General features: G+C 41.2%; 1 protein-coding gene across 1 annotated transcript in view; it reads left to right on the plus strand.

The window, feature by feature from the left end:
- Positions 1 to 25,736, plus strand: part of LOC108086897 — a 119,374-nt gene that overhangs the window by 15,465 nt on the left and 78,173 nt on the right. The window contains 2 exon segments of the mRNA XM_017183959.2: positions 4,431 to 6,809; positions 7,656 to 9,928. Coding sequence (XP_017039448.1) covers positions 4,453 to 6,809; positions 7,656 to 9,928 — 4,630 coding nt within the window. The 5' untranslated portion in view covers positions 4,431 to 4,452.

Raw genomic sequence — 25,736 nt, forward strand, 5'->3', positions numbered from 1 at the left:
GAACAAAGGAAGTTCCGCAGCAAAAGAAATTAGCATAAGCATTGACTTTTTTTTCTATCCAAAGGGGGAAGGTTGGGGGCAAAAACACTGTTGCGCTAGTTTCCCATAATTTGCCCCAGCGATGATAATGAGCAAGAAAGAGTAGCCAGCGGGGCGGGGTGGAAAACTCGGGTGGGGGGTAACTGCGGTCAGTCGCATAGCAAATGGTGTGAAACTCTGCTGAAAACTGGGGGAAAAGCGGGGAGCCTTTTGCTGCCTTCATTGTTCGACGTTGCACTTAGTTTTTGTTGCTGTTATAATGGTCGCCGCTTGCAATTTGCATAAATGTTTTTAATTAAATGCATTTAAAGCATATTTTTCAAACACAGCAGGCAAATTTGATAATGAAATCGAATGAGGGGGAAATGGGAAGTGCCTTACGTTAAGGCTATTATTATTATTATTATGCCTAATATGGGAACTCGACAGGGAAAGTAGCAGTTTCAAAACAATTGGCTTGCGTGGGGCATGCCGATAAGAAAACTCAAACGTGACTTTTAACGTGCAGTGATTAACTCTTGAGCTTCATTAGGGAAATTGGTTTTAAAAAGATCGTGGGATATAGTAAGTTATTTCAGTGAGGAAAGAGCTTTGCATTGCAGATCTAGATATTCAACATCACGCCTTAAAATATTTTAAATTCTTTATTTACTTTATTTAAATATTGAGTAGGTTGTGCCATCACGCACTATATATTTAATCACTTTATTTTCAGGCTTAATAGTAGCTTTAAGTCTTTATAAAAAATTATTATTGGTAATTGCTTAATAACGTTAAAATCATTTAAGTTTTTTTTAGTATAAGTATTTTAAACTGAAAAACAAATGGCTTTCCAAAAGGTGACTTTTATTTCATTCAAAATATTTATTTGAAATTGCTATTATTTAATTTAAATTTAATCGAATAACTAATGTAGTTCGTGTGTGAAAAAAATTTAAAAGTATGTTTCTGTGTCATGTAAGGTTGACACCTAATTTAAATTAGCTTATTTAGTAACCGAAAGAAATTGGAATTCGAGCTCTAATGTTATATAACCCCGACGAAAGACCTTAATCAACTGGCAACCCACTTATCACTCCCTTGTCAGTAGGAACCAACCGCATCCGAACTAACCATAAAATCAAGACAAAGACGGAGGCGATTAACTTGTTTCACGAACTTTCAAAATGCAACACCAAAAGAAATAAAAAGAAAACCAAAGAGATCCCACAACAAACTTGCCAAAAACTCGATTCAAGCTCGCTTATTTCCTTCCTGTGCACGACCAAACAAAAAAGGCAACCGCAAATGTTTTTTTTAGGTTTTTTTCGCTACCTCAAATGTGCAAAGAAAAAATTGGCGAAAAAAAGTACGAAACAATTTATGTCAACTTTCTTTTTATCAAACAAAAAGAAGGAATCAACGTGTTGCAAAACAGCGGGGGGAAAAAATTCCAAACTATTTTCAAAGCCACCGCAAAATCTTGCACCACAGACTCCCACACAAAGTCAGGCAGTCAGGTGGGTTTTGTTGGCTCCAAACAGATGATTTAGCGACGGGTTTTTCTCTCCACCGGTTGCCGAGGTCCGTTGCAAGAAAGTTGCCAAATCATGTAGCAACTCCTTCCCCTTCCCCATTCCTCATTCCCCATTCCCCTCGCAATAAGCCCATCTTGCCCAACTGCTGGTACATTTTTTGGGGGAGAGTAATCGAAAAGCATTCGATGGAGCTCTTCTTCGCAGACAGGTGACCAATAACCACGACACTGGTCGGTTCGGTTCTTAAACTTGTTTCAATTTACTGTATTTTTACCGCTACTGTTGTTGTGACTGAAGTTTTATACCCTTTTTCAGGAGTGTGCGATTTGGTAACTGAATTTAAAACAGATCTAAAAATAAGTAAACGTAAGATAATACATATTAAGAATGAAGGTAGCTTATAATAAAAAACTAAACCTCTAACTCTTTTCTATCTTAGAATGATTTTGAATTAAAAATTTCTTTATATTTATTTCAATTTACTTCTAATTCCGATCCCAAATGTATACAAACTGCAAAAATTAATAACTATTAAAATTTTATTTTAAAAGATTATTTGTATGACCTTTTTAATACAAAAGTTCCTTGCCATTTCCCCTATTGCATTCTATATTCCGCACCACAGCATTACAGCTTTCCACTTATGTCGCTTTTATTTATTTCGGATTTTTCTCTGCGTCCATCCTTACTTACCGTGTGTTTTTTATACTTTTTGTGGCTATAACTGTGGTTTTGGCCAGTGCCCGGTAATTACCAATGTCGGGAGCAGGAACGAGAACTGGACCGGGATTGCGATTGCGATTGGGATTGGGGATCCGCAAACGAGTCGAGTCAGTTCCTCGTCGAGTCTCTCTGAACATCACAAATTTGAAATCAGTTTCATTATATAAATTGTTACCTTTAGACAATGTGGCAGACAGTTTGGGCCGGAGGTTGGAGCCCTCTCATTGAGCCAGTTTTTTTTTTATCGTCGTCTTATTTTTGTTATTTTTTTGCTCCGAGCTGTAAAATATATTTCTCCTCTCCTTTTGGCATTCCTCTTTCAACTGCTCAACTGAAAATTGCACACAATTTGTGCTGCATAATGTCAAAGTTGGTTTGGCTTTGGTGCGAAGCGAATTTGATTGGGCATCCGTTGGATAAAAGTAGCTCAGAGTAACGCACTTGACTTCAATTAGACAGCGAGCACTTACCAATTGCCCGGTTTCGCCCCCCGAAACCCGCACCCCGAGCTCCGGACCTTCGTCTACTGGTCAAACAGCTTCCTCCTCGAAAATGGCAAACTGTGTCAGTCAGCAGCGACTTTGACTGGCATCCGTCTGCCGTTCCATCCGAGTCCCTCTGTTCCCGATTTTTCCATTCCCAGCCAAGCCGGCTTTTCTTTCTTTCCTCAGTGCCCCATTTGGTCACTTTGTTTGCTCACTCGGGGAAAAATGTAGAAAAGTCAGGGAGTCTTAAATTTGAATTCAGTTCCTACATTTTTAGTTGCTAAAACTGCGGGCCTATCTTAAATTCAATAAGCTTTAATTAATGCTTTTAATATTCATAATGCTACCAGTTGGCAATATAAATAATTTACTCATTTGCTCATATTTTATGGAATTTATACATGTTTTATACTTAATTATTCAGCTTACAGTATGCTATCTAATTTCCTTTATTTATTTTATAAGAGAAATAATTTCAATAAGAAAGAGAACCCGTTTCTAATTTATAGAAAAAGGCCACTAATATTAAAGTTAAGTTCCTTGAAAGTTATGGAATGCCATTTCTAAAAAAAAGCGGATTCAATTTAATATAGAGGAAGGTTTATGTGGCGAGTTTGGATCTCCTGGAATCATATTGCTTAGACAAACTCTCCGATATTTTTTTGAGTGCCTGTCTATGGTCAGCGGCTGCCAGTCAGCCGCCGCTCTCCATCCAGAACGCGTTCCTCCACCCAGATTCCGCTCCTTTGTTTGCTTCCGTGGCCCCGTGGCTCCCTAACTGTTTGTGCCATCCCGAGTGTTGACTGACAGGTGCCGCCGGAGAATTTTGGCGCTACAAAGTGCATAAATAAAAATTTTTCCAACTCTGTTGACAGTGCAACATGGCAGCGAAAGAAAAACGGCAGAGGAAAAGCACGATTTCAAAGGACTGGGGCCGAACAGCCATTAGTTAGATGAGTGAGCAAAGGAAACAGAAAGATTTATGGCAGAGAGCTCAGATTGAACTTTAAAGTTCAGCTTGAAGGTTACTTTTAGGAAATTCTTAAGACTTTCGGTAGCATTTTAATTTCTTTCTTGTAACTACGGATATCTTGAATACGAATTGATGATCTGAATAAAATCAAACCTTTCAATTTTGTTATCAGCTTATTTTATTTAAAAGCCACTTATTAACGTTCGTTTTTCCATTATATTTAAATGCTGCAGGATATTTAATTTTGTTTAATAAAAACTAATAATAAGAACACATCATATGTATCTTATTCTCGACTTATTTTACATCTACGAACTATTTACCGAGTTTGTATTTTACGTAGTGATCCACAAACATTCTACAATATTTTACTGAAATCATGAGCTAGGTTTGAAACCGGAATTACACCAACGTCTTCAACAACGAATTGTTTGTAAAGCTTTAGTAAAGACAACAACCAACTTGTGGAGTTAAGAGACATAAACAACCATGATCATTTAACTTTACTTGTGTTTTTACTCATTTATTGCTCTTTAAATCAATTTTACTTTTTATATTGGGAGACGTCTCTTTTTGGTTTTCTGTATTTTAATTACACTTTAATAGTTTTAAGCTTTTTCAACCTTAACAAGTAGATATTGCGAATATTTCTTCAACTAATCATTTTGTTTTCTTTTTTTTACTTATTCAAAGGCTCTAACTCTCAACTGCAAAAATGGCCTCTGAGGCGAAAGCGAATGGCACGACAGCGAAGACAGCAACCGTGGACGATGACTACATAACGGTAGTGGAGGTGGACGATCCGACGTCGTCCACGAAGGATCGCCTCAAGAAGCTAGTCAAGCGGCAGAGCTCCGTGGCGGAGGACTCCTCGTTCATCACAGTGTTGACCATCAACGAGATGGAGCTCCTGCAGCAGCGACGACAGGAGGAAGAAGGCGGAATTTCCTCAATTCCGATAAACGAAGAGCAAGTAGAGGATGTCACAGTGTTCCGATTGCCGGGCGAACGCCTCGGCTTTGGATTAAAGTTCCAGGGAGGAACTCGGAGCACAGAACTCGTCCAGAAGCTGTACATACAATCCTGCGCCGCCGACAGTCCCGCCTCCAAAGTGGCCACCAGCTGGGGAAATCTCCGCGAGGGCGACGAGATCGTCAGCATTGATGGAAGGGATGTCATGGAGATGACTCGCATCGATTGCGTTCGGGGACTGAAGGACAATGTGGCCATTCAGCTGGTGGTGCGAAATGGTCACGGACAGAAGCCTCCCAGCGAAGAGGATCCGCAGCAGCAGTTGGAGCAGCTCTCGATCACACTGAATGCCCAGCCACCTCCGCCGCCACCAGTTCCACCCAGAAAATTGGTGAGGCGACAGAACTCCAAGGAGAACCCTGCTCAAATGGTCATCGAAAAACCACTGACTCCTCCGCCGGATGCGGAGTACTACTTGAATCTACTCACCGAATCCATCAAGGCGGGTTCCGAATCGGACGATACCGCCAGCACAATTTCCACCGTCATCGATAAGTTCTCCATGGGTTCCAATTACTCCTCGGACAGCAGTCTCAATGGTCACGAGCTGGCCAAGGTCCTGCAGCCTTTCACCCTCCTCGAACAGGAGTTTCTTCCTCTGGAGCAAACTGTGGGTCATCCCAAGTTGCTCATCCCTGGGAATAACTACGAGAATGTGGAGTTCAAGACCGAAAAGGTGAATGTGTACGAGAATGTGGTGCTCAGGAGTCCGGAGACGACGCCCACGCCGAAGCCCAGGATACAGGGATTGGCCACCGTGGAGCCGAAGAAGCGATCCATCATCCCCATGCCACGAAAAATTCCCACACCGAGTAAACTGCCCATCGAGGTGACACCACCACGAGTTCCCTCGATGGAGGAACCCAAAACTCCGACTAATGAGCAGCTGGATTCCCCCAAGACACCCACAAATGAGGTAACAAAGGACTCACCCATCAGTACTACCAAAATACCCAAGGCCAAGTTCTCGAGGGCCAAAACAGAAGGGGAGATCAAACTGCATCTGCAGCCCTCCTCAAAAAAGGAATCTCCGCAAGGCAAGTCTCGAATTCCCATAGTCAGCACCCCCACTCAAAAAGCGGTGCCCAAACCAGTTTCACCCACATTGAACGGCACACCACCCACTTCGAATATCCCTCGACTGCTGCAGAAGCAGAAATCCGAAACGGATTTGAAGCTCAATCTATACCGAAGTAAATCAAAGGAGTCGAGTCCCAGGCCTCCTTTGCAGAGAGCAAACTCAGCTGAGGCTCCCGAAAGGACCTTCATCCCTGTGCTTCTGAACGGCAACTCGAAGAGCTCAAATTCCCTGGAAAGCATCAGTTCAATTGGCAGCAACAGCAGTGGAAATAGTGGCAGATCCCCCAAAGGACCGAAGCCCAAACCACCAGAGCGAGTTCAATCGCTGCAGAAAACGCAGATACCCAAACTGCAGGCTCTTCCAACTACGCCACCCCAGCAAAGCCCCAAGTTGAGTATGCAGACCTTCAAGCAGAGTCCTCCCACTCCACGATCCACTCCAGTGGGAACTCCATCGCCAACCAGCAATCGGGAGATTCGCTTTAAGATTCAAACGTACGAGAGCAAGGCCCAGGATGAGGACAAGCTACCTAGTTTATTTGACCTGGTTCACAGTCAGGATAAGGAGAAGGATACCTCTAAGGATAAGGATAGTGATTCCCTCCAGACCCACAATAGTATCACCGCCCTTTTGGCTGCCGCCGCTGCTGAGGCCGCCGATCTCTCCCGGGAATCCCCTCCACCGATGGTCATTGGAAAGTGCATGAAGGTCGCCGACGATAACAACACCACCTGCTACTCGAGTTCCAGCAGCGGAGAGGAGGATGAGGACGAAATGGACGCCGCCAACAGGGAGTACGTCTGCGAGGACGGCGAGAAGTTGGGTCCTCCGGAGCTGATCAACGGACCCGGTCCCTCGGAGGCCTACTTCAACATGTTCTGGCACTCCAACATGCTGCCCACCATCGGCGAGGTGGAGGAGGAGTTCTCCTCCCTGGAACCACAGTCCCTGACCAACGGGTGAGTAACTGGAAGGGATTAGTTTGATTAGGAGAAGGATTAAGATTAGGTTGATAGGTGCCTATTCGCCATTTTTCCAAGCTATTGGATTGTAATAAAGATAATAACAAAGCAGATTTCTTGTTATATTTTTATAAAAAATATATCATTGAGTACGTACCTAACTATCGAAAAAAAGTAATATCAAAGTTATGCAGTCTAGTTGTTCTAATCAGTCAGTTTTATGGCATAGCTTAGATATTTGCCAAATTCCAAATGCCATAATAATGAACCCAAAAATAATGATTACGCGTTTTAGTGGGTGTAGTTTACCAATTATGCATTTGCAAAATAGATTAGCGAAAAATAGATTAAAGTGTAGATGATATGTAAACCCTATTTTTTGACAGATTCTATCGCTAACTGCAAATCATGTTCAGGGTTATTAGACTTTTACAAAACTAAATTGTTGCCAATTCATTTTTTTGCAAACACGAAGCGGTTAGCTAAGCCACTCGGCAATTGCAAAAAGGTACGGTGGTATCCCCCCATAAAAATAATAAAGAAAACGAAGCAAATAAAAAACAAAGGCTGATAAGAGCGAATGCCGGCGTGTTTACTAACACACCGATAAAGGTACCCCACTCACCTGATAAGGTGCAATGGCAGTAGAGAAATCGGAATCAGTGTGATTTTGGTAACGTTGGGCGAAGGTTCGGGACTGATCGAACCTGTCTCGATTCGATTGACGTTTTGCATAGCAGGTGCGATGGCAACAAGTCAATTAACATATCACCAACTGATAAGAAGCGTAATTATAATTACTAAGGTTTCTTTTTTTCATGTCGTTCTTTTTTTTTTATCCAGAAACCTTGTCAAATCAGAGGAGTCGAAGAAGTTGCCCAAAATGGAAGCGAATGCCGGTGGACTGGCGCAGCTGACTCACGATAAGATTGCTGACCATGACGCAAGTGAAACGGCAGTGGAAAGTCGCAAAGAAAGCACAACGAACCAGACACAGGAAATCACTTCGAGTAGTTCCAATTCGGTGAGGAGTCAGAGGACCACCACCACCACTCGAGTGACCACCACCAAGACCTCCAGTTCCTCGAGCAGCTCCTCCACCATCCTCTCCCCGGACATTGCCTTTAAGCTGCAACCCTATGAGGAAAGGGAGGAGATCATCGGGGAACCCATAACCACCATCCACGAGGAACGACGAGTGCAGAGTGAGCAGAAGACCCTCAGCGAGATGAGAACCCTGGATGCTCTGACTGGGGAAGAACAGCTGGTGACGAGTGCCAATTCGAAATCGAGCAGCGCCCGCTTCAAGAAGATCAGCAGCAACGACAACCTACTCGACATCGGTGACGAGCAGGAGATGCACGAGCAGCCGTTGACCGCCACGATCGCCCAGGAATCGAGTCTGAGGGAGCGGCTGGACTGTCCTCAGGATAACCAGAGTATCGAACGGGGTACTCTGACCCTATCCGAGCGGGGAAAGCAGCTGAGCGAGAGCCAGGGACTCACCACCTACACGGAGTGCGAAACCAGCGAGAAGGAGTCCTATTTGGAGGCCCAGCAGGTTCTCAATGGAGCTGGAGGCTCTTCAAACCAGGAAGAGAACGGTGACCTACCTACCTTCGAACGAGAGCTCTGCGAAACGTTGACGGTCACCAACGATGGCGAAAAGCAGGTAACCAAAAAACTGGAGCAGAGCAAGGAGGTTGCCGGGAAGAAGGGGGCTAAGTTGCTCAAGAAAACCGACGAGGAACGACGTCTGGAACAGGAGGCTCAAAAACTGATCGAAAGTTATCAGAAGGTGAAGAAGGAGGCGGAGAAGCTTTACAAACTGGATGATGATGATAACCAAGGCTTTGACCTAAGTGCTTTTGAGGAGGTGGAGAAGGAGGATAAGCCCGTAGTGGTTGAGGAAATCCAAAAGGAGGTGAAGGACTCCAACCCAATCCAGGAGGTTGTCCAAACCCCTGTGGATGTTAAAGTCTTTGATCAGCAGGTCAAAGAGGAGGTTAAGGAAGTCAAAGAGGAAGTCAAAGTTGTAAAGGAGGTGACCCAAGTAACCCAACCGGAAGTCAAGGAAGAGGTGAAGGTGTCACATCAGGAACTTAAAGAAGAAGTCATTAAGAGTGAAGTGAATAAGGAGGTAAACGAAGTCAAGGAGGAAATCAAAGAACAAACCAATATTAAAGAGGCTGTCAAAGTGGTGCACAAAGAAGTGAAGGTGATTCAAGAAAACGATAAGATCACAGACACAACCAGTCACAAGGAGTCGACTAAGAAAGTCACGGTCTCCCAAAAAGAAGAAGTCACTGTTTCCAAGCAGAAAATCGAACTACCCGTCAAGTCCAACACAACAGTAGAGGTGATTTCCCCTCAACTGGAAGACGACTTGGGCTACGTCCTCCACAAGCACATAATCCTTCCCCAGGAGAAGGTCAAGAAGGCACCAACGCCGCTTCCCAAGCCGAAACCCAAACCGCCAGTGCCCACAAACAAACCCAAAATGCCAGCTAATCTGACCAAGCCGAGGGTGGCGCCTCCACCGGTGCCCAGCAAACGGAGCGAGGTGGCAGGATCCGGTGGCAAGCCGACGCCCAGCCAAAGACGCAGCAGTTTGGAGACCGCCCAGCCGCCCAAGCCCCTGGAACGCATTATCGTGGGCGTGGAGCAGCGGGAGGAGGCATCGGAAAAACCGCAGCCCATTATCAACCTGGCCAGCGTGGACCTGCCAAATGTGGCGCCCAATGCCAAACAATCGGCCGCGGAAGCGTCGAGTCCCGTGGTCGAGATGCCACCGGATGAGCTCCAATTCGAGAGCCACCAGCTGCCGGACTCACGCGAGGAGCCAAATGACCTGCTCAGCGGGTCCTCGTCCTCCTCGGTGACCACGCCCATAACAACGCCAATTTTGGTCTCTGCCACCTCGTCGATGGACTCGGTGCAAAGTGTCATCGAGGTCGTGAACGGCTCGTCGTCCATCATCGGTAATCAGCAGACCAACGATGACGACAATGGTGAAGATGGACCGCAGGACGATGGGGTGCCTTTGCAGGCGGAAGGACTAAAGGAAGTAACTCCCGTCGAGGAGGTGACAACGCTCGGCAGAGAAAACGAATCAGGTGAGTTAAAGCCGTCAGCTTTTTTGAAATTTTATTTAGTTTAATTCAGAATTTTTTTGCTAAACAAAAATTAAACTACAATTTTTGGCGCTTCGAACTTAGTATATAACAAGTAGATCTCATCATTTTTTTTTTTTATATGCCAGATATAATATTTTTTCTTACATTTGAGACAGGTAAAATAATGATCCAAGCTAATTTGCTTTTTAAAAAAATATTTGGTAATTCCTAAAGTTTTAAACCTTTTAATAACCCAAAAAACTTCATAAGGAATTGCTTTCCCCAAAGTTTCAACAAACAGTTTATGGCTTGCCATTTCGCCAGCTGCAGTGGTCAAGCCCCAAAGTTGCATTTTGAGGGATTTACGGCTTTCTGCCCTTGCCCTTTTCATTTCCTCGCTGTTTACTGAGTTGATTTTTTGACAGTATCTCCCAGCTGAGCTGCCCCAAAAACGGGCGACGCACGCAATTATCAGCCACCAAATGAGTTTTACATCCATCGCTTTGGTGGTCAGCCTGGAAACTTTGAGCCCACTGCTAACTTGTCACATTGACCGCAATTTTAGCTTCCACTAGCCCCTAGCCAACGGCCACGCCCCCAACGCCACCCGCCCCCTTTGGGGACATTGCGTATGCAAAACGGCCACTAATGGACTTTATGGCCGAGTTTTGTTTGGTCGGTTTCGGTTTTTATTTTCGGTGCGGGGGTTTTTAATGGCAGCCTTCCATATGTGGGAACATTGTTGGTTTTGGACGTTGTTTTTATCGAGGAGATTATGCGATGTAAATTGAGTTTATCTTTCAATTTGTTACTTGATGGCGTTTAATTAGATTAAAGTTAACAGCGCTGGAGAACGTAGGATGTGAAGAAGCCTATCAACCTTTCTAATTAGTTTGCTATCATGGGCATTGTGGAAACTCTCCTCTTGAAAGCTAAACATATTGTTAAATTTAATTTCCTGCAATGTTTTGTTGAACATGAGTTCAATAAACATTAAATTGTCAAAAAGGCAAGTAAGCTATGTTTGTTTTTAAGCAAAAAAATCGGCAAATCCACAAAACCGAAATGAATCCCTGAATGTTAATAAACGCATTTTTTATAACACCCATGGCCATTTTACCCTGACATAATTGTTCGGCTTAAATATTTCATATGGATTGGATTTGGGCCACTTGGTGTACAAAGAAAATTTGCATTTCATTTCATTTAAAAATTGCAAGCGTAGAAAGGCAGGAAAAGATTGGTCGACCAGAATGAAGCCTGTATAAAATATTGGGGAAAATGTTTTAATTAAACAAAAAACAGGCAAATATTGGCACCAGTTCCTGTCATCCTCCAATCCCCTTTTTATGCAGAGTTTCCCTGAGTTCCGAGCACGCGCCAAAATATTTACATACCAAAATGCGTTTGCTGGGTGGCAATTGGATCCCCGAATTGGGGATTGTGGGCTCAGATCTCTCTGTTCGGAGTGTGAAATAATAATGAAATTTGCCTGGACAAGCCGCATCACATTTGCATATGCCAGGCAACAGTGGAAATGTTAAAGTATTTTTTGTTCAACTTACCAGCATTTAAGGGATTGTGGTATCTAAGAAACCAGCATTTAATATCTTCAAACTTCAATAATAGTTTTCACTTATTAGGGAAGCAAAAAAAAAGGTTGCTGTATTTATAATATTTATAATATTTAAAAAATCTTTTCTGAAAGTAAACATGAAATATAAGTAAATGTTTTTATACCTCATCGTAAATCAATCCGGTAATTATTAATTAAAGCACAACATCATTTCTTTTAGTGTTAGTTTTATTTTCCGCCTGATAAAACTTAACAAATAAGCCATTTTTTGCTTGGCTATTTTCTGCAGTTCAGATTTCTCTTTGCACATATACAAATATTAATACTTTTTCGTCCCTGGCCTCTGTCATTATTTTATGTGGCCGCGAAAATTTTCAATTAAATTTTGCACAGAAATATGCAATTTTTTTTGTATATATTTGCGCCATTGTGTTGTGTTATTTGTGCCTCGCATGATTTTCCTGGAATTTCGTTGGCTGTAATAAAAAGATATTGGTGTATTTTAACACCGCTTTGAATTCTTTAATAATTGTGAATGTGTGGAAGGTTTGTTCTGTCCGTGAATCGGTAATTCCCGGACAATTGCATTGATAACAAGGCTCGAATGTTCGATGAAACGTGATTCTTATCTATTAGCGCTTTGCTCGCTTTTATGACGACCATATGGTCAAGCATTTATCGAGGGTGTAGATAATAGATTTTCTGAAATAAATAATTCCTTCGTGCGGAAAAAGACGGTTTCCCTAATATATTTTCTCCCTTTAGTTCACACATAGTTTTCAATGAACTCGGCCATTGGGAATTGAATTGAGTTCTGAGTCAGAGTCTGTGTTCGAATTTGAATTTGCTGACTGACTGACGTACACCTCAGCAGCATATTTCCGACATAATTGCTTTTGGGCTATCAACCCCTTCGGCTCCATCCATTTGGCCAATTGCCTGTTTTTGGCCTAAGAGCGTTCATGAAAATGGCTAAAGGCAGCTGTTGTGGTGACACTTTCTGTCCATGTGCGTTCCATATTGAATAGTTCTGGAAGTTTTGTAACGAGGCGTTGGAGTTTCAGCATGAAAGTGTGTTTAGATTTTCAACTATTATTATTTTAAAAAATTTTGAACATGCTAAATATATGTGTGAATAATTTCTCTATTATTTTAAGTCATTACACATTTTTAACCCTTATTTAATTTACGATTTGTAAAGTGTATCTCTTAAACTTGGTATCTTGATTATAATTTAGTTTAATGTGATTTTGAAGTTTGGTTCCTTTAGTGATAAAATTTATCGAATTCGTGTACACAGCTGTTGAAAATCTAAGCTTGCACAACAGTTTTCCAGCTGTTTTCGGCTGTCTTGTCTGTTTATTTGGCTACAAGTACATTCGACATTTCAGGTCGAACACCCAGGAAGTCCCCACCTTTCCCCCCTGTGAACCACCAACCAATTTTGACCCCACCAATTCTCGTATTTGTGTGTGTCACGAATGTTTAGCAAATTTATCGCTTTTGTGAATTTGAAATTAATTTGAAATTAATTTTCAATTTCGATTTTCGCTGCAGCTTGCTTTCAATTGGTTGTTTCTTTTGTTGGCTCTGTGCAGTTTTCCCAATGTAATTACACGTTGTCCCATTTGTTGCTGTTGTTGTCATTGGCGCCTCGGGGTCCTTTGATTAGATTTTGTAGCTAATTTTATTGTGGTGCGGTTTTGCGGCTTAGTCAATTGTTTTGCTGCCAGTAAAGGGAAATCCAAATCCAAATCGAAATAGCATTAAATGAAACCTCCTGTTTAGACTGCTGTGTTTTGTTTATTCATTCGATTTGTTTTTCCCGCCTGCTGAGGATTTATTATCTCACTCTTCTGCTGTATTTTCCTCGATTTTTCAGTTGGGTTTCCTCAAAAATGCAACTCAATTCGATTTCTTTCTCCACTCCCATATGATTATATAAATGGTAGCAAAGAATAAAGTCAATGCTGGTAAATGGAGTTCACATTTTCAATGTAAAAGGAAATTCAGTTCGGAGCCCATTCAACCATATCATTCATTTGGTCACTCATCCTCTGGTTTTCCAGCTGCTCATCATTATTTTCGCAGTTTTTAGAGCAGCACCTCTTATCCCCTTTGGAATGTCCATCAACTGTCAAATTAAACGCTATTTAACAGCAATCACATCGAATCCATTTGATATTTAGCGTTATTTTGTGGCTGCTTTTAGCAATGCGGTTTTGTCAAACCTTTTTCAAATGGCAATTGTGTCAGACTTTTTAACTTTCGTTGATTAAGGACCATTCAAAATTTACAATGATGAGTTGAAAGTCAATATAGCGCATTGAAGATTTTTTTAATATAAATGTAAGTAAACTCTTGATTTGTAAGAAGCAATTTTAAAGGCTTAATTGTTGTTCTGTTGTGATAGTGCAGCTAAGATTCATTCAGTTAACGTTTCCACACCGTTAGTAATCCCCCAAATCTCCCGATCTCCGTTCCCAAGCATTATCTTTTAGCACGGCTAAGCTCATTAACGGATCCACCGAAAAGAGTACGACTTTTGGCCGCCTTATGGGGTTAACCCCATTCGCAGGAGCCTAATCAGTTGTCAGGTGAGGTGCGGTTTACTTAGGAGGCGGCGAAGAGGAAGCTGCCGAGAGAAAGAAGGTGTCAACTGCGCCTGCTGCACTTTCAAATCCAATTAAGAGTGTGAACTTGCCGTAGTCTTGGAAATTAACAGTCAGATAGCCGGGGCACAAACAAAGTGACATTGTCACATTAAATGCGAAATGTGCAACAGTAGCTACTGGAGATAAGGGGCGAAAGAAGCCGTTGGAGGTGGAACCCCCTGCCAAAAAAACAAAAAAAAAACAAAAAGAGAACTCGCAGGAGCCAAGCCCAGCTGCACTTTTGTGTCAGAAAGCTGCAAGCTGCAAGCAGCGAAGTACATATAGAGAACCCAATGGTCCCCAGCCCACCTCAAGCCTCATTACAGCTCCTTTTTTCTGCACTCAAAAAAATAAAGAAATCCCACAAATTTCTTAGAGAAATATCCACATGCGCAGGTACAAAAGTTACCTTAATTGCTAGCTTTATTAATCATGATAAAGGTTTTTTTTTACCTTTAACTTTATTCAACTTTAGTTAATAACGGAAAGTATAGGTTATATTTGAATTTGTCTGAAAAATAAGTATACTATTCCTCATTAATAAAATATATTTTTAATGTAAAGGGTAAGTACAGAAACTTTTCTCCAAGTGCAACTCGAAAGCCTGACAGCTTGCTGTGCAGCCTGGACTGCCTGCAATTATCACATTTCCAAATGGTCACGGACCACGAAATCTCGAGTTCAGATATGAGGCGACCCCGATCCCTGCAGTTGCTCTACGACTTCATAAGGCAGTCGCAGGGAAACCCAAAGGTATGGAGACCCCTCCACCCGGGTTCTGCAGCATAGGTTCTCCCATCCAATCCCCCCGAGTGTGTCATAATTCTCGCCAGCTTGACATTTATGATGTGGTCGCGCTCATGTGATTTTTCCAACCGAACCGATTTCGCAGGCCGATAAAACAATGGCAATGAAGTCATGATGTCTCCGCGAACAGGAGAATTGGTCATGGTGCGAAATGCTAATAATTACCTTTGCCTTAAGCTCGACTTTTGGTCATGGACTGTTTGCCTGATTTACGAAGAGCGTCACTGAAAAGAGTTACGTTGGGAAACAAATATTTTATTTAGAACAAGTCCAGATCTTAAGAATTTGTTTAGAAAAGTTAATGATTTGAATTTTGCTTTGCTTTCTAAAAGTATCTTTGTTATTAATAGGAATAATTTCCTTTATATCATATGAATTTTTTGTTCAGATGAATAGGGTATAAGGGTTAATAGTTAATAATTGTCTTACTTTTATTTACTTTTTTTTAAATTTGTTATAGTAAGCTTTATTCTTCTGTTGTGTTCCTTTGCATTCAAATGAATGAATATTTAATGGTTGTTTTTACCGTAGGGTACTTCATTTATTAACCCTCGATTTTGTTCTTCCACTAACGTTTAAGCTTCATTACTCAATAAATAATATGGCTGAAGGACTCTAAAACCCCTTGGCCGTAACCCAGCCGTAAAAGGAAAAGAATAAACGCTTTTAAAACGCTATAAACCTCTGTCTTACAACCGACTAATTTACGGCAAGCATTCGCAGGTCTGAGAACTATTCAATTACACAGTGAAAAGCTAAAGGACTTTTAGGGCCATTGCCTCATCATTCTAATTATACGATCAGTGCGTACCTTAGAGCACAATTTCCGAGGCGAAAACATTTCTATTGAAAGGGAACCCTTTTTGCGACCAGCTAATAAAGCTAGCAAACTATAATCATAAAACACGAAACTCAATTACCGCATTTGTTGCTCAAGGCCACAAATAACCGATGTTACGATGCGTCAACATTTTCTCGACTTGGAACTTTGGTCCCAGGATGGGCCTTCGACCAAGGAGTATGGCCACATCGTCGCTGAAGGGGAACGGAACCCATTGAAGGTCCAGTTGTCTGCGAGCTAGTGATTCATTGCTTTATTACCCCGAAAGTGATGCCCTCCGCTTTCCTCCCAAGCCCCTTGCATAATTATGCGCAGCCACGCCTTCTGTCAGCAGAAATCTCTCGTCTTGCACTCGCTGACCGCTTTAAAAAGCTACAGAAAAATTTAAAAATCTCAGGATGTAAAATAATAAATACTGAAGTTATCAACAACTCCTTTAAATTCCTCCAAGTTGAATAAAAATCACGATATAGGGAGAAACATATTTTAATTCTTAGACTTTAATGTTCGATTTTAAAGCTTTTTGTCTTTGAATATATTAGGCTGTAATTGTCTTTTTATTGATGTAAGCCATCTTTTATATCATTTACTTTAATTTTTTCTCATAGTTATACTTGACCACAAAGATCAGTTGAATATATCAGCATACGAAAATAATTAAATGATTTATTAAGTAGACAATAAATGTTGAGGTTCGGATTGAACGCCCTTAATATTTTTAACATTTTTTCAAGTGCATACTGTTAAGTTTGGCGGCTTTTCTGAAACTTTCATAAAAAAGAACGTCTGGCCCAGGGGAATACCCAACTTTCGGCCCTTTCCTCTGGGCATTTAATTCCCTTTTTTAGTGCTAGTCCGTCTTGTCAGCAGGATTAAGCAATTTTCAGCTTGGTTTGCGCTTTTTTGCTACGCCAGCTTTCCGCGACTCCTACTATTTACCCCCACGACTGCCCCGCCCCCTTTTCCTTAACCCACGATGACGAGCAGAAAAAATCACACAAAAGGAGTAGGCTGTGGAAGGGGCTTCAAAAATTTGCGATGCGTTAAATTTGGTTAATTTAAGTTGCAAGATGTTCGGATAAGAGAGAAGGTTGAAGTAAAACTTCAAGCAGCTGGTGTTAATTTACTGATTAATACCACAATAGGCTGAAAAATTTAAGGATTTATATTTGAAAAAATGTATACAATGTGTTTTTGGCCTGGCTTACATATTTTTTTACCACTATACCCCGATATCGACAAAAATTTTTTATGAACCGCAAAACAATAAAAAATAAATGACCTCCTCTTCTCACCCAATTATCCGCGATTCTTCACCGCAAATACTCGGAAAAAGTCAGAAATTCGGTCTGCGGTCGACGGATCCTGAATCCTTGAATCAATTCATGCAGCCACAGCCTGGGTGTTAATAATAAAAATAGTTCGCTGGCGAAATTATTCATGACGCGGCGGGGCAAATCTTGCGTCAATTATCGAACGCATGTGCCATGGGCCAGAAGAATCAGAGCCATTTCTTTTTGGCCCTTTTCGGGTGTGCTGTGCAAACTGAAAATTGCGAAATCAGCTTAAACCGCAGCGTTGAAAAGGACAGCGAGGCATATGCAACGAATCTCGAGTTCCATGCTTCGAACTGTCATAACTGAGATTGCACTCTGGAAAATCGGTATTCAACTCTTAAGTTAAAATTTCTGTATTTCTTTTGAAGCTATTAGCAGATAAAGCTTTTAGTCTTTAAGCTTTATATTTCTGCAGTATCAGAGAAAATAAATACAGATTTAATATAAATATTTGTGCAAGCTATATCTTTTTTAACAGCTTAAAAAAACTACATTTATATTTACATTTTAGACAACAAATCAACAAACAAAATAAAATATTTGCATTCTACATAAACTAAGTTAAAATTTATTTTACCTGCTATTCATTTTTGTTTTTTCTTCTATAGTCAAAGCCTAGCTAGTCTAATTGACTAAACTTTTTTCATTAAGTTTTACCATTGTTGGGTTAATAAATATCACACTGCATTCGAGGGCATTTAGGTTTGTTTAAGTGTGAATGCCGAAGGGCAGTTGGCTCCGATGGTTTCGATTGCAAACGATATTTACGCGCTGCTGTTGTTGCCCTGTTTGCTTGTGTTGTTGTTGTCACATCCTGCGTTGGCTGTCCCCAGGACACCATGGAAATGGGCGAGGGGGGTGGCATGAAAAGGGGCAGCGGCAGGGGGCAGAGGGGCAAAGGGGAGGCAACCTATTGACATTGACAGTTATAGCCGGGAGTGTATTTATACAACACAGCGCAGATATGTGGACCAGAAGTCAGACGTTGGCGCGAGTTGACTGGCTTGGTGCAAAGTGGTTACTGCCACAGCCACCTTTCTCCGATTTAACCCCCCATTGGCTCACCCCCTCCGAATTAACCCCCTTTCAGTCCGGAATCCAGAATTGTCATCGGTGCCGTTGTCATGGACAGAATTGTGCATGAGTGCTCTGTCCCATCTGCGAATTGTGGATTGGGTCCTCCCCGAACGGCGGTTGGCCGGGTTAAGTGGGTTAAACAGGTGAAGGGAGCTCCCTGCCAGGGCTTTTAAAGGATCCCCAGGTGGAATTTCACTTATTGAAAAGGTAAACCCTGCTAGGAAACACTCGAGTTTTCACCTCGAAATTAAGCTTGACTATCTCATAGTTAATATTGCATTTGGTTTCGAAGTAAACACTTTAAAGCGTAAGTCAATAAAATGTTTACTTTACCTACAACTTAAAGTCTGAATTTCTATATTAGCAAAAAATATGAAGGGATTTACCAATGGTGAGGTTTTTATTAAGCTAAAAATAAATATTAAGCTTCAATAAACTTTTTTTTGCTTTCTTTGGCTGCACTTGCTTGAAAGCATTTGATAAATATTCTGTGAAGCCTTGCCTTGCCTGCCGCTCAATTATTTAAAATAAATTTTTTGGTAAAAGAACTTTAACTACTTGTTAAGGGATTCGTTTAGCACAAGGAGTATAAAAGGGTATTTTTCTCCAAAAAAAAAGCCATTAGAGCCCCCATAAACCCCGGCAAATATTCAATCCTTCCCAGCCGCTAATCGATTGAGGCCTTTTGTGAGCAGAATCCCCAACCGAGTATCATTACCCACAGCATACCGAACGGGCTGCCCCACCGCAGACACGCCAGACATCTCGTAACCAGGCTGGCTCCTTTGTGGAGCTGAGGAATTAACCGAAAACAATTTTCCACTCAGGCGGAGGCAGGCAGCCAGCTAGAAAAACGCCCGAGCCGAGACCCCATCATAATGGTCGGGAGCAAGACGCAGAGACGCATCTCCGGGATGCAAATGTATCTATTAAACAGAAATCAGAAATCAGGCGGAGGGCCCGCAGCAACCAGGCAAACCAACAACCAGAAACCAACAACCAACAACCAGAAACGGGCAACGAGCAGTGAGCCAGGCTAAGCACTTCACACCAAAGTGTCAATTGCATTTTTGTGGTTGGTCGCCCATGGACGCCACGGACAGGGCCTTCGAGCACTTAATGCAACAATAAAACAATCAAAGTGTCTAGAAAATCGATGGAAATCAACGCAGCCGGAGCCGTTCTGCGGATCCAACTCCAAGTAGCCATGGCCATGGCCACTTTGGCCGCCAGCAAATGGAAATTCAATGTGAAGTGTGCGTATCAGCGACTGTCGCACTGCCGTGCATCCCAGATCCCAGATTCCACTCGCCAGATCCGAGGGACAGGGACCCCGGTCCGAAGACCCAAGACCACACACTTGACGGTCAGTGAGGAGCTCCTTTCGCTGAGGAGCTCTGCGATTCGATTCCAGGGGCACTTGACGACGACGCCGATGGCGATGGCAACGTGCCGCAGAAAATTTGGAAACTATCGCTCACAATGATCTACCACAAAAAATAATATTTGAGAAAATTTTGTGAATATTTAAAAGCAGCATTGCCTTGAAACAATTTAATCTGAACTTAAGAAAATTTTGAAATTTAAATATGAGTTACAAGCACCTTCAATTATTTTATTTAGAGAACTATAATTGCTTTTGTTTTAGATAATATGACTCAAGAGTTTTTTGTTTTTTAAAAATCGATTAACTAAAATATTATTTAGTTGAATTACTATTTATTTTTTGATTGATTCTAGTCATCATATAAAAATGTTTTAAAAATGTAGACAACTTCACGCTTATCTGACACTGAAAGAAAGGTCACTACTTGTGTTTAAAACCTTTTATGATGCCATCTCTAGAACTGATCAAACATCTCCCCTCGGGGGCAACATTGTTGCATGTAAATGGCTTAGAGGCTGAGGCATCCGAAAGACCTTTTCACACCTCCCACACCCACTTGTGCCAGCGACTTGGCTTAGTGTCAAGTGGTTTGCCAGTGGCTCCCGATTTCCGATTCCACTCTCCACTATCACGTGGGTGTTAATTACTCATGTCCTCGGCTCAGAGCCATCGCCACGCCATCGCCATCATCATCTGCCTCAGCAGAACTTTGTGTCAACTCGACTCAGGGATCTTCGAGAATTTTTCTATTACCCTGTCTTTAAGAAGGATATTTAAAGAGGTTATAGATTAATGATAAAGCTTTAAAAAATGTTATAAAAAAACAATATAAAACAATTTTCTTCTTTTTTTCAAAATATGCAAATGCAATCCCCCTTTTAGGCTTTTAAATATCGAAACTTTATTTTAAGTTCTGGTGTTTTTGTATGCCCGTTGAGTAGGTGTCAAATCGAGTCCTTTGAGTACCAGGTATCTGAAAGTTGAAGTCCTCGACTGAAGTTCTCCTCCTGTTTGCGCTCGCTTTGGTTTTTAGCAAGGAGTGCAATCAACTCGGCCGCTGCCATCGCCATCGCCTGGCCATAAAAGCTGCGCCCGGACAGTTTGAACAGACATTTTGGACAGTTTCGGACATTCGGAACAAGTTGAGGCGAGCGGTTCAAGGAGACCGCTCTGCCGCTCTGCCGCTTCGCCACTTGAAGGCCCGCATCCTCGGATCCGATGGGATTGGACTGGGGACACAGTTAAGGGACATCAAACAAAAGTTGAAGGGATTTGCGACCCGAAAATGGCAATGCCAACGAGTCGCTCCCCTCTCACTCGCCACTCACCATTGCCTATTTGACTTGGCTGGGGGCTTTTGGGGCTGGGGTTCAGTTTCGTTTTCGGCATTTTCGCTTTTTGATCATTTTTCAAATGCAGGTAGAAGCGGCAGGAGACAGTTCGTGTCTTCGTCTTGGCGTCTTTTCGATGCCGGCAGCGGGAAGTGTTTCTTGGCTGCATGACAAATTATTTGTAACGTTCTTTTTTCGGTTAATTTATGGTGTAAGATGGTCGCGAGCAGCGGGTTTAGAAAGTCGACTTCGTTTGGGAGTTTTATGTAGAGATGGTAAGATAGGAATTAGCTTTGTTTAGACTAATTTAAGCAATGTACAACAATTAGTCAGGAAAGGTAGTTTTTAATTCCTGAATTTAATAATAATTAATAATTAATTTTATAATAATTATAAAAAATCATCTTACCCAAAACAAATTACTTCACTAAAATATTGAATTTATGCTAGCCATAAAATAAAAAGGTTTACATATATAGAACCCTTTATAGAATCATTTCTTTGCTTACAATTTAGAGTGTAAAATGCACGAGTAAACATTTTATATTTTTAGACATATTTAAAGTAAACTTTAAGGTTTTATTCTTCCAGTAAATTCATAAGTACAGTGATTTGTATATTTAGTAGTTAAGACCTTCTTTCTTTCGCTCTGCCATCGATATAATTGTGCGTAATAAACTAATTTCCTGCTCTGGCCATCGAATGGGACTCTCTGTGCCTCATTTTCCGTGCTTTTCATAACCCCGAAGGCAGTGTCAAGGCCAGACAGAGATGGGCTCTAAGTGACCCACGCCGGACATTTTCCTCCGAGGAAATTGCCACTCAAAACGCCACGCGCACTTCCGTCAGTTCGTGAACATGGTGAACAAACTAATCAGAACCCACGAGCCGGCGATATAGTAATGCATCTGTATCTGGGATCTGGAGTGGGGGATTCGCAGATAGACCTGGGCAGGTGGGATGGAGATGGAGATGGGTATGGAGATGCAGATAGAGATAGAGATGGAAATGGAAACGGGGCTGGGGTTTCGGTCTCTAATAGACCATGGTCCGAACATCATTTCGCTTTCAGCGGCTCGCCGCAGCCACGCCACAGAAATTGAAATGAAAATTGCAAAAATCTTAGCAGCAGGAGGAAAACCGCCAGGCAGCAGCAGCAGCAGCAGCAGTAAGAGCAGCAGCTAAACAACTTCATCTGTCCGGGAATTCAAAATGAATTTCTCTAGGGCGGAAGAACAGAGCAGAGAACTGCGAGGCGAAGGCAGCGGAGCGAGCCCAAGATTGACACAAACCAATTAACATTTGTTCCTTTTATTTCTGGTCTTTGGTCTCTGAATTTATCGCACGTTTGACTGCGTTTACCAGTCAGATCTGTCCGACTTGAACCACGTTTTGCGCTTTACAACAACTCTTACCCTTCGCCGTCCCAACTTCTTCTCCCCCTTTGCAACTTTCTGCAAGATTGTTGCGCGCTGGGCAACTCCCTCCTAAGACCGATCTCTCGGCCCGGACTAATCCATTTATCTATGCCCATAACTCTTAAAATAGCCTGGAAAATTTGCACCACAATTCTGCGGCTGCCTGTGGCCGGGGCCAAATACCGAAAGACGTTTAAAATGCACTAATTACCCATGAGGTTTCTTCAGCTTCAGCTTCTCTTCCTTTTTTTTTTTTTGCTTCCCCCGTACTTTTATTTTCTTGTTTTTCGGCTTGCTTTTTTTTTCCTTATGCAGATTACAGAGCTCTCGGGGCCGACACTTGGCTGTCCATTTGGAAATTTAACGCGCTTATCTGAGCCCGACTGCCAAGACATCCTGGCCAGATAGGCGAAGGGGAAAGAAGGGGAGGGGGAATCCGCCGGGAAATCGAGCGTAAGGCAGGCAGCTCGAAAGATAACCAACATCGGGCTAATTAAAATTATAAAAAAGTAAAATGAAAAGGCAGTGAAAATGATCAAGAACTATGCTAAGGTTTCGTTTAAGAATGTTAAGTAGACAAAGTGGGACTCGGACATAATGAGTGAGGCGGATGGCCAAGATGGCAGAAGGACTTAAGTCCAGAGAATGACAAAAAGATCGCCCTGAAAGAATTCACAAAGTATGGCCCTGAACGATACGCAAATTAATCCGATCTAAAAGTTTAAAATGCAGTGGGCACACAAGAATCACTGACTTAGAATGACAACAAGAATAATGCAGAACACACAAAGTTCTTACTAATGAGGGATATACATACCATCAAATTGGGAAAACTAAGGTTTTAATAAAGAACAACTTAAGTTCATATGAGAATATTAAGTAATATACCATATTATATTAAAAAAAATATTTTTATTATTACATTTATTTAAACAGTGCACAAATTTAAATGTTTCTTTCTTTTACTTTTAGGTAAGCAAAAAGAAGTTATTAAATTCACAAGCACAATTCCACATTTTAAGGTAAATATATTGGTAAATATATTGAATTACTCAATTCATATTTTAGCAATTCCATTGTTAATTAATATCTTTTTAACAACCGTTTTTATCCAGTAAAATATTGCAAATTAAAACCAAACAAATGAAGTCAGACTTCATTAGGTCACTTAATTGCTTTAAATATAATTTCCTTGGTATTAAAGTGTTAGCTCTTTTTTACATGAAGACATAACTGAATAAATCCATTAAAGCAAAATGACACTTATTGTAAAGCGCAAGCAGCAGCGGGAAAAAAAAACTTCTATCTCAACTTTTGCCACTTGTAAATTATGCAAAAGCGCTTCATTGAAATTGCAAGCAGCTGCTCCTCCACTGTTGCAATTCCTGCCCCTTTCCGCTTTTTATCCTGGCTTCGAGAGGATGTTCTGTGGAGCCAGCCCATCCCATTTAATTAGCCATTAAGTTTTATTGCGCGCAATTTTGTTTAATTTGCTTTAAATACAGCAAAAAAAGGATGCCAAAGGCCCTTGGCAAAGGAGCATGAGGACGAAAAATAGTAGTTACTACTTGGGTGGGCGGCTCCGACAGAAAAATTATACAAAAAAAAGAGGAAAGATAGAAAAAACTGGGGAAAATGTGGAACTTCATGTTGAACTACTTCGAGTGGACCATTATTGCTTCTTCTTCGGCTTTGGCAATAGAAATGAAATTTTCTCCCTTTTTTCTGACAGCTAAATATTTGCTCTTTCGAGAAGGGAAAATGTAAAGTGGCTTTTGTAGACGAGAGGGGATTATTACCCGATCAACTAGCAATTTTAGCAGCAAAGGGCATTCAAACAGATTTGCTTGAAAAATATTTTGTCCTGAGAGAGCATTATGCTGTTTAATGGAAAAAAAAGTAAGCTCATTGAAAACTCGAGTAGGATTCGTTAAGGCCTTTTTTTTCATGACTCAAATTACATGGAAGTGCAATAAGTAATTTATCGCTTTTTGCTTTTATCTGATAAAATCCACAACTTTGAAATTCTAGCTGCCCGAGAGTATGTCACTCATCACATAAAATTAAAATCCCTTTTGGAGGAGTCATGTCTTTGATGTTGCACAACCTGCTGAGTTCTCAATTGCATTGTCCTTTTGCACATTTGAGCTTGGGCAATTTCCCAATTTCTTTCTTTTCAATTTCCCATCTTAGTTTTCTTTTTTATGTTTTACTGCTGCACTTCCTGCATTTTGCTTTCCTTTTTCGGCTTTCAACTATGGCCCGGACCCTTTGGCCTTGTTTCTATGTATTTAGCATAGAAATAGCCCATCTTACCAACTTCTGACATTCAGTTAGTCGGCATCAGCATATGCAATTTTCCGCTGCAATTGTCTGAGTCGATTTCAGCCCTTTTCTACTTCCCTTTTTTACTACTACATCATTGCGTCTTTTTTTGGATGGCAGCATAAACTTTTATACGCAAATTTAATTTTATCGCTTATTGGAAAATTCTGCGCGTGCAAATCCAATTTTCCTTCCTCACGCTGAAAGCTGTGTTTGTGGAGTTTTATTTTAGTTAGCTTGGAAGTTAAAAACTTATTTTTGTTGCGTAGGGAGAACATTGTTGTATAAGTTTTTTTTGTGGAATTTTCGCCTGAAAAGTTTCGCCGTTGCGGAAACTGTGCCAAACAAAAAGTGAATGGTAATAAATACATATAAAATGCAAGTAAACTTTAACTCTGTTTTAACAATATGTAAGCAAATAAATGAATATAAAATATAATTCAAGGTTATCATAAAAAAAATATTAACGTCTGTGTAGCTTGTCATATAAAAATTATAATATAAATATTAGATAATAATTGTATATATTTGACAAGCTAAAATAAAATGCGTTTTTATCTGGATTTAATTCCTTTGCATATTGCTCTTTAAGGATTCTTTATGTCTCCCAAAAATGACTCATTTAGAAAGACTTACTCAATAATTTGCCTCCCTAAAACCTCAATTCCAAATGTATGCCTTACCCTAAAACCTCAATTCCAAATGTATGCCTTACCAATATCTAGCATCTTGTCCAAGTGAAGTTGGAAGCCAAGATAGGATGAGAAGTCGGGGAACGGCACTTAAAATTCAAGTTCAATAGTCGCTGAAGGGAACGCGATGACGACGACGGACGTGTCTGCGCAGCATGTGGCGCGTTCTAAGAACTTGCAACAGTTGCCGACTTCTTCAGGAGTTTGGTCGTTGCTGTTTGGCAATACCTTTCTACAGGGTATTATGAAATGGTTCTTATAAAAAAAAAAAAAAAAAATCAAACGAAAAAGTCCGCAGATCAGAAGTTCAGAATCATTCCACAAAATATTTAAAGTTTTTATAAATTTCAAACCCTTTTTTCA

The sequence above is a fragment of the Drosophila ficusphila genome, unplaced genomic scaffold, assembly GCF_018152265.1.
Source record: "Drosophila ficusphila isolate 14025-0441.05 unplaced genomic scaffold, ASM1815226v1 contig_286, whole genome shotgun sequence".
NCBI lineage: Eukaryota > Metazoa > Arthropoda > Insecta > Diptera > Drosophilidae > Drosophila > Drosophila ficusphila.